The sequence below is a fragment of the Sinocyclocheilus anshuiensis genome, unplaced genomic scaffold (assembly GCF_001515605.1).
Source record: "Sinocyclocheilus anshuiensis isolate Anshui unplaced genomic scaffold, SAMN03320099.WGS_v1.1 scaffold296, whole genome shotgun sequence".
Taxonomy (NCBI): domain Eukaryota; kingdom Metazoa; phylum Chordata; class Actinopteri; order Cypriniformes; family Cyprinidae; genus Sinocyclocheilus; species Sinocyclocheilus anshuiensis.
Window position 1 is genome coordinate 448916 of NW_015557065.1, and position 14430 is coordinate 463345.

At 36.6% G+C, this 14430-nt stretch overlaps 1 protein-coding gene across 1 annotated transcript in view; it reads right to left on the bottom strand.

Moving 5' to 3' along the window:
• slc15a4 (solute carrier family 15 member 4) overlaps positions 1–14430 on the bottom strand; it is a 61496-nt gene that overhangs the window by 6168 nt on the left and 40898 nt on the right. The window contains exon 8 of the mRNA XM_016471200.1: positions 13003–13161. Coding sequence (XP_016326686.1) covers positions 13003–13161 — 159 coding nt within the window. The remainder of the gene's footprint in view (positions 1–13002; positions 13162–14430) is intronic.

A 14430-nucleotide genomic window follows, 5' to 3' on the forward strand; every position in this document is an offset into this window, starting at 1 on the left:
ACTGTTATACAAGCTGTACACTCACTACTTTACATTGTAGCAAAGTGTCATTTCTTCAGTGTTGTCACATGAAAAGACATAATAAAATATTTACAAAAATGTGAGGGGTGTACTCACTTCTGTGAGATACTGTATATATATACTATATAAATATATATTATACATTTATATATATAATATATATATATAAATGGTGTAATGTGTAATACAAATTTTATTACACATAACTTAATTTCTGAACTTATACTGAACAAAATTATAAATGCAACACTTTTGTTTTTGCCCCCATTTTTCATGAGCTGAACTCAAAGATCGGTGGCTGGTCTCAGATGATCTTGGAGGTGAAGATGCTGGATGTGGAGGTCCTGGGCTGGTGTGGTTACACGTGGTCTGCGGTTGTGAGGCCGGTTGGATGTACTGCCAAATTCTCTGAAACGCCTTTGGAGACGGCTTATGGTAGAGAAATGAACATTCAATTCACGGGCAACAGCTCTGGTGGACATTCCTGCAGTCAGCATGCCAATTGCACGCTCCCTCAAAACTTGCGACATCTGTGGCATTGTGCTGTGTGATAAAACTGCACATTTTAGAGTGGCCTTTTATTGTGGCCAGCCTAAGGCACACCTGTGCAATAATCATGCTGTCTAATCAGCATCTTGATATGCCACACCTGTGAGGTGGATGGATTATCTCGGCAAAGGAGAAGTGCTCACTAACATAGATTTAGACAGATTTGTGAACAATATTTGAGAGAAATAGGCCTTTTGTGTACATAGAAAAAGTCTTAGATCTTTGAGTTCAGCTCATGAAAAATGGGGGCAAAAGTGTTGCGTTTATAATTTTGTTCAGTGTATTTGTTTTGTTTTCTTTGTATGTATGAATTACTTGGGTTATTACCAACATCTGGTGAAAATTTCAAGTCAACAGCACCTTTAGAAATATATTTACTGAGAAAAATGGTGACATGTTCAATACTTATTTTACCCGCTGTATATATATTTGAAAATCATAAATAAATCATTTGAAAATCATAAATAAATCCAGAAACTAGGGAAACTGACTTTTGTCATTCACAGTGCTTTTATGGAAGTGGGCAGGTGAAAGTAAGTAATTCCTTTGCCACGATTTGCTTGTTGCGATTCCCTGATAGGTGGATATTTCTTTGCATCCACCACCAGCATTTTTTATCATATTAACAAATCTTTCATGACCCCTCAGAAATGTATCAAAAGAAAAAAAACAGATCCTCTCTCTCTCTCTCAAGCTTAATTTTAGATTTATATGCTGTTGAATGTTAGCTAACTTGTGCATAAACAACTTATATCAACTATTTATGGTTTACTTATTTTTATACACTTATTTTTGGATCCAAATGCTGTACTCTTTCAGAAGATCTGTAACAGTGCCCCTACCATATAACAGTGCAAACAAGGATTGCTGGAATCACTCAATGGCAGGGAAGGGTGTCATAAATTATGGAAAATCTTGTCAATGGCCAGGATAGAGTTAAGAAATAAGTTGAAATAATGTGGTCTGATAGCCTCAACAAAAGCATATAACAATTATTGATACCTCATAGCTCACAGCTCTGTCTTTAACAGTCTATAAGTTATAAATAAAAATCGATTCCCCTATGGAGAAAATGAAGGGGATTTTTACTTCTTTTACTGGACTGTTGCACTCTCTTGGTTTACCAAAGATAGACCTGCCCCAAACTCATAACATTTGTTGTGTTGGACTGATCGGGCAAAAAGAGCAATGTTTCGATAAAGTGACCATATGGACACCATTCACAGAAATTAACCTAAATTCACGCAAATTACACGTCTCAGCATCCATATCCATTTCATTGGACCCATCTCTCAATGCTGTTTCTATCTTAAACAACGAAAGTGCTCTTCTACAAAAAAAGCACTATTACTTTCTATTGTCCAGCACAGATTGGCCAGCACACACAGACAGACACACACCGCAGTTGACCTGAGAGGAGTGTCTGCCATGCTTCCTCACTCCTGCTGAATAATACATACTGCACACAAGTAAAACAATGTGCTCAGCAGGGAAGCCATAAGCTTTGAGGAGGAAGTGTGTCTGCTGATCAATGCAACTCTCCAAACACATTGCTATACAGCAGACTGCGGGGACAGATATTGGTTTAATTAATGCACAGGCAAGGTTAGGGACGGGAGGAAAGGTAAGAACGTCGTTAGAATTTGTGATTTTAACTTTTTAGTTTTAGAAACGTTAAGTGATTTTAACTCTTCAAGTATTTAAAAGGACAGTTCGCCCAAAAATGAACATTGTCATCATTCACTTTCCCTCACATTACTCTAAACTCATACTCTGTCACTTTCTTTCTCATGAGCAAAACAAAAGGAGATGTCAGGCAGAATGTTCATGCTGCACTTTTCCATACAATGTAACTGAATGGTAACCATGAACATGAGTATGATCATATGTTTTAAATGAATACCCATCTGCAGTGGTGTAGACAGAAACACTCTTTAAGGAGGAACCACCACACAGATCATAAATCATATATTAGTGCAAACAGCAAACATATTCATAAGTCCATAAAGGCCATTTTTTGTCACAGTGATGGAAGTGCTAGTTAGCTTTGTTGTGGTTTGTCTTAGTTTATTTCTCAATGCTTTTGCTGGCCACACACTCTTCATTAAAGGCACAACAGGCTGCCAAACACTCGCAGAGTTTCCAATTACGTCCACAAAAGACAAAACAAGAGCTGCCCATAAAAGACATTAACTGGCCCCATAAATGTTTGGCAGACTAAGAGAGAAATGTGGAGATTGAAGAAGCGCAGCTTGATTTATTTAGGTGGAATCATAGAAAGAGACAATGAAAAAGAAAAAGACAACAGGATATTTAAAATTTACTTTATATTTTCAGTTTCAATTGATTTGCTTTTTTAATGCAGAAACCGTCGCAGATCAAGTTATAATGCATCTATAAAGCAACTATCTATAAAGCTGACCAAGGCTGCATTTATTTGATCAAATAAGTAAAAACTGTAATATCGCAAAATACTGTTTAAAATAACGGTTTTCTATTTAAATATATATTTTTAAATGCCATTTATTTCTGTGATGGCAAAGCTGAATTTTCAGCAGCCATTTTTTGATAGGTAGGTCTCTTTGACCAGAACACATGGAGACAGACAGAGATCAGAGCAAACGTCTTTGCTTTCGACACGTGGAACAAATGCGCCCTAACAAATAAGCATGATGCTCACATCACAACAGCTCTTTCCCCTCTTGGCTCTATCTGTGTGTGCCAATCCCAACAACAATATTTCAGCACTACTCGTCCTGATGCCTTGACGGTTTTCCTACAGGAGATTACACGAGTCAGCACACAGAGTTCAGTGCCATTTGTCAGGGTCTGCAAATGCAGAGATGTTCATATTTTATGACTCTCTTGTCTGGGGGGATTTCTGTAAGCAGCAGTGTCAAAACCATTAATAAATGGTACCTGTTTGAATGTAAACAAAACAAAACAGCATTGTTGTCCAGGCTGAAACATGAATACTGTAATACAAATGAGATTTACATGTATTCACAGAAGTACAGAGTATCTAAAATAATAAATATGCTACAAAAGTGTATTTACATGGATAATGCTTTTAAAAAATGTGACATATGTATTTGCAGATGTATCACAGTTTCCACAAAAACATTAAAAAGCACAACTGTTTTCAACACTGATAATTATTGAGCAAATCAGCACATTTGCATGATTTCTGAAGGATCATGCGACACTGAAGACTGGAGTAATGATACTAAAAATGCAGCTTTGCAATCACAGGAATAAATTAAAATTTAAATATATTAAATTATAAAACAGTTATTTCAAATTGTACTAATATTCAAAATATTACCGTTTTCTAATAAGTAAATAAATGCAGCCTTGGTAAGCAAATTAGGCTTCTTTCAAGAACATTAAAAAAATCTTTATACCAAACTTTTGAATGGTAGTTGATATATCCATAGGGCCTTGTTAGATGACTTGAGGCAAGGTACAGAATAAAGCTGACACAAACATGTTTCACTATTATCTCCTTGTTCTCACTCATATTCTTTTGTCTGCACTCTTTTGAAAGACACCTTTCTTTCCTTTTGTCATATTCAGTGAACACGCTCTCTCTTTTCCTGAGACTCTTGGCCTTGATTAAAACATTGACATTTCTGTAAGTGGCAGATACAGATTCTAGACCAGGAAGAGAGGGTCATGTCTGCGGGCCCTCTGGTTCTTTGCATGTTTCTAAGCTGACCTGAGATCGATGTGAGACAGACTCACATGTCAAGTTTCACCCTGTAGGAAAAAAGAAAATCAGAGGAGCTCCCTGGGAGTCCAGAGAAGAGATTTGAAAGAATTCATTTTACCAATACCGTGAGGCAAAGCCGAGCCTGGTGACACCTGCAGTCCTGCAGATAAAATAAAGGATGAGGGGAAAATGTCTCTGAAAATATTTATCAAAGCCTATATCATACGTTGGTGAAAAAGTAATAAACTTCTGGGAACTAGAGCAAAAGGTTTCTTAGAAAAGTTTGTTGTAAAGAGCACATCTACAACACACAACATCTTACCCAACGGTAACTTTTCTCTGCACATGGAGCAAAATCACATTCAATAGCACTTCTGTTGTCACTGTGTTCTTAAAGCTCATCACTAGAGCCCTATCTGGACGAGACTAGTTTTCTAAACGATGTTTAATTACTTATCATCTGACGTCTGTGATTTTGTATTGATTCGGACGGGCTAACATCTCCTTGTTTATTACACAGGTAGGAGTGTTTGTTTTCTAGATGTGGGAGTTACAGAAAGTCATGTGATGTGATTAAGTTTATAGAAGTAAAAAAAAAACATGTAAATGTGCAGATAATATATTAATATTGTATGTTCATATTTTAATATTGATATTAAAATAGTCTTATAAGTTTCTGTGATTTGCATCACTTTAATTAATTTTATATTACTTTTTTTGTCAGATGCCATCCATATTGACAATTCAGCAAGATAGTAGTTCACATGAGGAGAGGCACTGTGATAAAAGAATATCAGCAATTACAGACATTTCCATTCGGATGGGATTAGATTTCTCAGAGGACCATTAAGTTTGCCGAAAAACAGATTTTTTTGGTCTGTTTTTTTTTTTTACAGAGGTTTTGTGAGAAAAACAGACTTGGCAGATTCAGATGAGATTAATCGCAAAGTACATCTGGGAAACAAAACTAGATTCTTAGAGCAAAGTACAAAAAGTAGACTATTTTCAAAATTAACAGGTGGATTACATGAACGACTAGTTGATTGATCAAGCTGATTCAATAGTTCACCCAAAAAAGAAAATTCTGTTATCATTTATTCACTTTCAAGTTGTTCCAAACCTGTATACATTTCTTTCTTCTGCTGAGCACAAAAGAAGACATTTTGATGAATGCTGGTAACCAAACAGTTGCTGTCACTGATTTTTCTAGCTTTATTTCCCCCCCATATGGAAGTCAGTGGAGTCCAACATTCTTCAAAGTAGCCTTTTTTGTGCTCAGCAGAAGAAGGAAGTCACTTGTTTGGAACAACTTGAGAGTGAGGAAATGATGACAGAATTTTCTTTTTTGGGTGAACTATAGGACATCTTCTATAACTATGCTGGTTTCAAGTTCATTCAGATGTGTTGTAGCGTCTGGACCAATCAAAAACACAATTTTTCATTTGATTTAACAAATCAATTATTCATTAGATTAACAAACGTTCACAGACCCCTCACCCAATAAACATACTGGGTGCCAAGTTGTCTGTGAACAGGGCCCAGGACCCTGGTTACCATGGCAACCCTGACACCAGATACATTTACGACCTAATGGAATGCGAAGCAGGGAAAATCACTGCATGTTCCATCGCAAGAGGCACAAGGCACAGTAGAAATGGACTTTTCTACTAATTAATTCATAGGAAAACCTTTCTTTGAATGAACAGTGTATCCTTCAGGTCATGGTGTATGTTGTCTTTGATATTTTTAGACTATTTTAATGATTAATTATTCATATTTCCCTTATGAGCTGATTCGCTACAGTGTTTTTAAAAGTTATTTTAACCTGACATTTTAAAACGCAGTACTCATGGAACAAGATACTCAAAGAAAACCATACAAGTTGTGACGTATGAAAAAAGCAAGAATTTAAAAAATAAAACAACTCTGATTAGCATGGCTGTACGACAGGTTGCAGATTTACACCTGCTAGCCTATGGGGACCATGGAAGCTCTGTGGTGATCAGAACGATAAGTGATTCTGAGTTGTAGCCGATAGCCCTGTGGGCCGAATGCCTTCAGTGCTACAAAGATTATTGCCAAGTGCTGTAGGATTTTAACAGTAAGAGAGTGTGTCGAACTCACCCTCGCATGCAACCTGAGAAGTAGGTTTGATCTGCTAAATGGTATACTGGGAGGACGCTCAAATTTGTGAAAATAAGTGCTAGAGAGTGTGTTACAGAGCTGAATGCTGGGTAATCAGGCCCTGCAGCTAGTGATTAATACCTGGGCGTCTCATCCCATACAAGTTGGAGTCTGTATATGCATCCGCAGGCGCGCCACAGGCTTGGATAGTGCCTGTGTGTACATACACTTTGAAAGTTCTCTACTTAACGCTGCATAATTTGCTCTATCTCTTCGTTTCCTGCAGAGTCCGACACCACAGGAAACACGGACAGAGAACAGTAATTGAGTAACCAGCAGAGATAAAGAATAACATTATGTTGCTGGCCAAAAATAAAAAATAACAACATGAAACCCAGACTGATCCTTCCTATTGTTCAGACACAAAGTCATCCTCAACATCTAATTCAGATTTCAGTGTGTGATAGTCTGCAGGTGTCTCTTCTTCGTCCCTTGGAGGAAGACATCATATCCTTATCCAGTACACCTTCACTTTTCTACATAACTTCTAGTCCTCTCTCTACTTTCAACATAAAGTGGCAAAAAGAGAATAAAATATTATAGTCATATACAGTAACTGATATTTAGGCCGAAGGTACTCAAATGGACATTGCAGATTTCAGTCTGGCTGCATCATATCCCGATTCTGTTTCTTCTACTTCTCCTCATAATTAACTTAACTTAACCTACTTTCTATTATCACTAAAGGCCATGACACACCAAACTGACATCAATGAAGTAGTGGTGACACGTAGTTTGGGACACAAAAGTTGGCTTGAACACACGGCAAAGATTACATTCAATGGCCAATTAGCATGTACGTTCTGCACATGCATGAGAGGAAATAACTCTGCCCACCAGCAGGTGTCAGTGGTCTGTATTCATTCATTCTGAAAAGGAAAACTCAAACTAGGACTGTAGATATATAAACCATAAACAAGCAGCAGCATTCTTACTATTTTGAATATGAATCATGTTGATCACTTTCTTCATTCCAGATGGTCATGTCATTATTAGTTGTCAACCTATATATCGCCAAGGCCGATATATCAAATGATATTTGGCATTTTTGTAATTATCAGCATCGCCCAATCATTTTTTTTTTTCCTGTTGGCCCGATATGTCAGAGGCAGGACTTTTATTTTGACAGTACTTAGAATGCGCCTCCCTTTCTCCATCTTCTTTAGTTTATTATCTCTGTTTAACAGATCCGACTAATAAACTATTACACATAAACGTTCAAACAAAGTAAATGGCATAATAAAAAATATTATAGCATTCGCTTTTCAATTATTAGAAACAGAAAGATTGATAGGCTATACCATCAGGGCTTGACATTAACACCCGCCAAATGCGGGTGGATTTCAGCTGTGGCGGGTAACACAGTCCCTCCCACTAGCCACTCTGGTGGGATGAATTTTATATAGCCAACAGTAACAGAGCTCGACATTAATGCTTGTCCAGGACAAGTAGATTTTTTGAAGGGGCAAGTGAAAGAAGAGAAATTTACTTGCACGACCAGACAACTAATCTGATTAAAACGTGTAATTGCATTGAAATTTCGTCGAGAATGGTTCTGATTTTATTACATCGGTGTAAACGGAGATTGATAATGGATAATCAGTAACAACAAGGTCGCGCCAGCTGAAGCTCACGCAGCCTATGTAAGAGAATCTCGTGGAGAAATCAAAACAAATGAATGCAACTGCACACAGAAGAAACATAAAAATATAACTTAGTTTTTATATTTATAACATAGCCTACAGTAGTTAAGCAACATGACATGACCAAGAGAGGGAAGTTCCCTGAAAACCACGATTGCAAATTTGACATTTTATACAAGAGTTAAAACGAGTAGTTAATATACATTTTAGTTCAATATTTGAATGTGAATTTATTGAAAGGATATATTGCCAACGTTGACTGTTTTTGCTCCATTTGGTTAATTAAAATAGTTCCAAACAGTCACGCATCTCTGAGCAGCACACAGCGGTGTTTTGTTAATAAATGATTCGCGTTTTTGAATTTTGAGTCATTTGAGTCAATGATTCAGTGGTCCATTCATAAGGACAGGCACTTGCTTCATTCTTGAATAAATCAGCCATCTGAACGAATCGTTTGAAGGCATGCTAATTAAGATAGTCACTTGCTGCCACCTATTGGCGGTTTACTTTCATAGTAGCTTATCTTTGCATTTTTTTTCAACATTTCATATTTGTATATTCAAAAATATATATATTTTAAAACACCGAGCTCACAACATTATTTATGCTGTTATAATTTTGCATGCAGTGTAAATGCATTCGTGCTATATTTCAGCTACATTGAACTGTTTACGTAAAAACATCTGTATGCCGCTTCAGTCACTTTTGTTTCTTCTGCAGTGGAAAGATTGGTTTTGTTGATACTGATTTCTAGGGGTGTAATGATTCACAAAATTCATGGTTTGGTTCGATACGACACAGTGGTGTCACGTTTTTTCGATACGGGGGGGGGTAATTGGGGGTAATGTCGTGGTAATTGCTTACATCGCAATGTTGGAAATATTTCTGTTTTAAACCATGAAGGCGAGTCATTGGATATCACACACAAGCAACGTGCAAACTTCGTGCAAGAGTTATGCCCGTGAATGTCTTAATCTCAGTCAATTCACTATGCAGAAAGTGAAAGTAAAAACGGAATGACGGAGTAATGACAGCGCTTTCGGCATCTGTCGCCGCATATTCTCTCAGATGTCTACTTCAACATGCGCTGATAATGGTATATAGCTAACTGTTTTCATTTATTCCCTTGATATTTCTCTTGTGGCCTGTACATAGTGAAAAAAAAGACAAGAAACGTATTTTGTGTTAAACAGGTTGTTTTTGAAAGTTTGTGCTTGAAATAGGCTAAAGCTATAATAGCTTTGTATTCATTGATTTTAATTGATGACTGCTGAGTTAATATTTTAATTATAGGCCTTTAATTCATTGTATATAGACCTGTTTTTAAAGACATTTTTTACATTTTAATTGAGGAGTAAATAGCCTATTCTTTTCTTATCCTCGCAGCGCGTCAGTTATACGGTAGCTAATATTGCGGGGCAAATTAATTGTAATTTTAATTTAATAATAAAAGTAACTTCATAATAATAATAATAGTCCTAATAAAAATAAGAATGTAACAGGCCTACATTAATTGGAAGTGCCAAATCCTCTTAATATTGCCAATAATTGTTGTTTTTGACCATATCTCTGGCTATCATCGATACAAGATCATCATCTTTCGACGCACCCCAGCATGGGGAGGTTATCACGGGGCAGACAGCACGTTGCCTGTTACGTCGTTTGGGCTGCCTTGTTGAGCGCAGTAGCACTGAGAACATTATATTTCACACACTTAAAGCTCTTTTAGTTTCCATATGTAATAGGATTAGTCCAACGAATCATTCGGTTTGTAATGCGTACCGAACCGAAAGCCTCGTACCGAACGGTTCAATACGAATATGTGTATCGTTACACCCCTCTTGATTTCATATGATTGGTAACAGTCCTATATTATCTTATTATATTAAGTGAAATTATTAATAAAATGTTAGAATTTGATATGAAAGATGATGCATGCATTTAATACTGTTAGGGAAAAATGCCCTTTAAATAGGTCAAAAATGACCTGGAAATCAATTTAAATACATTTTTGCATGCAGTATTAAGTCATATAAAACATTATTTCCCAACAACAAAATTGTGGCCAGTGAAAATGCGGAGTTGCTAGTCAATTTGGAAAACCATTAGCCAGTGAGCAAAAAAGTAAATGTCAAGCCCTGTATGTGTATACCATAATAGAATATCTATATTTTACAGATTTGATCAAGTTTTTATTTTTATTTTCATTTTCATTCAATTTTTAATTATATTAATTTAGTAAATATTATGTCAAATAAATATAGAAATTAATTTCAGCAATAGTTATGCCTGCTTGCTTTACTATGTTTAAACTGTTGTGATATCATACAATCACTTTATATAGGCCATCAGCCACCCTGCTCTATAGGATATCAGCAGCGACCATTAAAAAAATTGTTATGAAAATATCTGTGTATTGGAATGTTCAGGCAAGATGAAGATGTAAAATTCAAAGAGCATTTGGTGTGTGCCCTCTTGACTTTATCGTTTTCACTTGCTTTTATCATTTTTATTTTTTCTTCTCCTGCACTGGTACTCCAAGCTGAACGCCCAATCAGAGTGATCTCTCTCAGCAACTGCCTAAAGTTGATCCAACATGCTCAACCAGCCAAAAAGCCACCAACGGTGTGAAACACACTGCAAAAACTCAGCTGATAGATGCTCAATGATAGATGCTCAGTCGCCTTACTTTGGCCGACCATTGGCTTGGTGTGTCGTGGTCTTAAAATTGGCAAAAAGGAAAATAAAGAATATAAATGTGTCAAGAAAAAATCATATTAAAGCATGTGGTGCTCATATGGACATTGCAGGTTTGAGTCTGACTGCATCACATCCCGATTCTGTTCTTTCCACTTGTCCTTATAATTTCCTGTCCTCTTTCTTGCCTATACTATCACTAAAAATGGCATCAAGAAAAAAAAGAGGAATAGCAATGTGTTATAATTCATATTAAAGCATGTGGTGCTCATATGGACACTGCAGATTTGAGTCTGACTGTTCCATCAGAATCTATTCTCTTTCTTCAACTTCTCATTTCCTGTCCTCTCTCTTCTATCACTAAAAGTGTAGGGGGAAAAAAAAAACAATGTGTCATATAATTCATATTAAGACCCACTCTAATATTCCAATGATGCTTGCCAAACAAACAGAGCAAAGAGATACAGATTTAAAGTACATGCACTCTCACTGATGCCAGCAGAAATGCCTCACACCTGTCTTGGTGTGCTGTATTAATGGGTGTTGAAGTAGTTTGTGCGTAAACTGTTCATTTGCCTCAGATACACAGAATGGGTGGGAGTACATCTGAACCATTGAGCTGTCATTGCGATGGAAATCACATCCATCTACTGTCTCCTTTGTGCTATTCATCGTCCCCTCTGCGACAGATTTACAAACCGATCCTGGTGTAAGCCTGACATGACCATCAATTACCATGTGCATTCATAATACGAGATTTGGCACTCAGGTATGGCTTTCTTTCTCCAGACACTTCAAAAGTTAACTTTACTCCAGACAACATGAAACTGCCTTTGACAACACATGTAAGAGAACATGGCACATTTATAAGCGAAACAGACTATTCAGCAGAAAATGTAGGACAGGACTTGATTTACTTCATCTGGATTTGATTGGATCCTGAAAAGTGGGTGAAATATAGATATTATTGGTTGATATTTATATTGTGCCTTTAGGATGAACTGTAGAGTTATTACACTTTGATGAAAGTTTATGAAAACATCAATTTTTCTACAAAATAACAACATGTATTGACGATTGATGCATGTAATTCTATGGACATTTATTTAAGAAATCAGGGGCCCATTTTGATTTAATCTCCACGCATTATATAAAGTATCTGATTTTAAAATCAGTTTGACAATGGAAACTGGTCCAATACAGAAAAATCTTGAAGTAGCATTATGGCAGACTAAGCAATATTTTAAGTTAATAATGTGTATGTCACTGTATATCAAAATAACTGCTGTCTGCAGTTGTTTAAGCACAATAAAGATGGCTTTCTGAAAAGATGGAAGCAGAACAATGCTTGCAATGTTTGAATCTGTGTCTGATAGATCTTTTCTATCTGATCTTTCTACATATGTCATCAATCATTAAAAAGGCCAACAAAATATGGCACTTTTTATTGGGAAGGATACACACACAGACATAAACAGTGGCCGAATGGGCAAGCACCTCTTGGGTTTAGTTAGAGATGACTGCACTCAAGCCTCCGTATGTGCACACACACATAAAACACACATCATCCATCAAACACATGTGCTCACCTCGTCACTTCATCTCTGCCAAAACCCCAGAACTGAAAGGTACGACCTCTCTTTCTCTTGGCATTATTACAATTCACCACATTTAAACAGAATGCTGATCAGGGAGCATCTTTCATCATCGATTTCATTCATCAAGATGGAACATACAAGTCATTGATTTTCAGGATATTTTAGCATCGTTCAGCTTATAAAGGACAATGAAATCAAAGTTGTGTTCCTTAGACACCCAACCTGCGGGAATAGGACTTTTTGTGTTATTGTGTTTATACTGAGCTAAATCATATTTTCTATCCCCTCTGACCCTCACGCAAACCTTTCTGCATTTAAAATTTTCATTAAGTCATAATTAAGTATGCTTATCAAGCCCTTTTCCTCACAAGTCCCCATAGTGCATCTAATTTTAGGTTTTAAGATCATTATGAGGACATTTGGTCCTTTCAATGCAGCCAAATCCTGACCCACACACTCACTTGCATTTATATTCATGCACACACTCATTTAAACAGACATTCAAAAACTAGGTGAGCTACATTCGTTTCATCCCAGACCTTATGCTGTGCAGTGCTATTCACGTATCTTCTAACGCTCTCCCTCACTCAAGTCTTACCGAAGTCTTTATGCGAGGACATCCAGCCGATGATTTTGAGAGAGACGATAGCTAGTAGTCCTGATCCCACAAAGGAGCCGATTCCAGAGAAGAAGAAGAACAGGCCCATTATAGCACTCTGCATGGAGCGTGGGGCTGCAGAGTAGGCGAACTCCAGACCTACAAACACAAGATGATGCAGAAATCAATGATGAAAGTCAGAAGTTTGCTTCAAAAGCATGATCAGAACCTCAAAAGCATCCAAGGGACTCTATGCTTCACATTTACAACAAAAATAGAGTCTTGTGGAAAAGATCATGTTTAAAAAATTACATGAGCAGATTCATTTGTAACAGGGTGTTTGCATAACCTTTCTATACAGTTGTATCAACCAGCAAGCAAACAGCTCAGACTTTTGTGAATAAAACGTAATCTATAATGAGCATCTTTTGCATAGAAAGTAGTGTTTTGCGAAAAAAGTCGATGACTTAAATCAACATGATGCCGTGCTAAAAGTAAGCAGCATGATATGCAACATATGTGCATGCTTAGTAAATTCACCCTGTTTTGGTGGACCAGGAGTGCCACTTAATTCATGTTTAAAAATGTTAAGTTAAAATGAAAATAAATTGATGAATCACTTTTAAATGTAACAATTACACAAACAAAAAGAAACGCAATCTGTAAATTATGTTGATCTTTTAATGCTTTTTTAAAATAAAATTTATTAAAATTAAATAAAATTAAATTAATTTTTTCTACATTTAACATATTGAAATGAAATGGTACAGATGTATATGCATTTTTCAGTTTGTGACTTATTTACATTTGAATTAATTATCTGATAACCGATTGATTTATGCATTAGACTTTTTAAGTGGCATTCCTAGTTCTCCATGCATTGTTGACATCCCTATAAAGCAAAGACATCAGACAAAAAAAAACAGGAATTAAATCCTTATAACGTGTGTGTGTGTGTGTGTGTGTGTGTGTGTGTCCATACATCCATATCACTCAGCTGAAGGTCTGAGTGACTCAGAAACACCTACTCAACTGCCAAAATCAGCACACATCCTTAAATGTTTACTGAAAGAGACGGGAAGAAAAAGAGGGATTAAAAAGTAGTATAAGGAGGAAGCTGAGTGGGGGAAAGAAAAGATGAAGTAGTTCAGAAAAAATAGAGGATGTAGAAAGGAGAAAGAAAAGATAAAATCTCTTTTTAACCCTGAGTGGTGGCTGCCTGCTGGCTGACATTGATAATTTCATGGCGCCTCAAACTTGTCATTTTTTAAATTATGGCTTGTGGGTACAACTGTCAGACTCGTTTACTGAGCCTGGTTAGGCCATGAATCTTCTCTGATAGATGGATGGATAGAGAAAGAGAGAGAGAGAGAGAGAGAGAGAGAGAGAGAGAGAGAGAGAGAGAGAGAGACAGAGAGAGAGAGACAG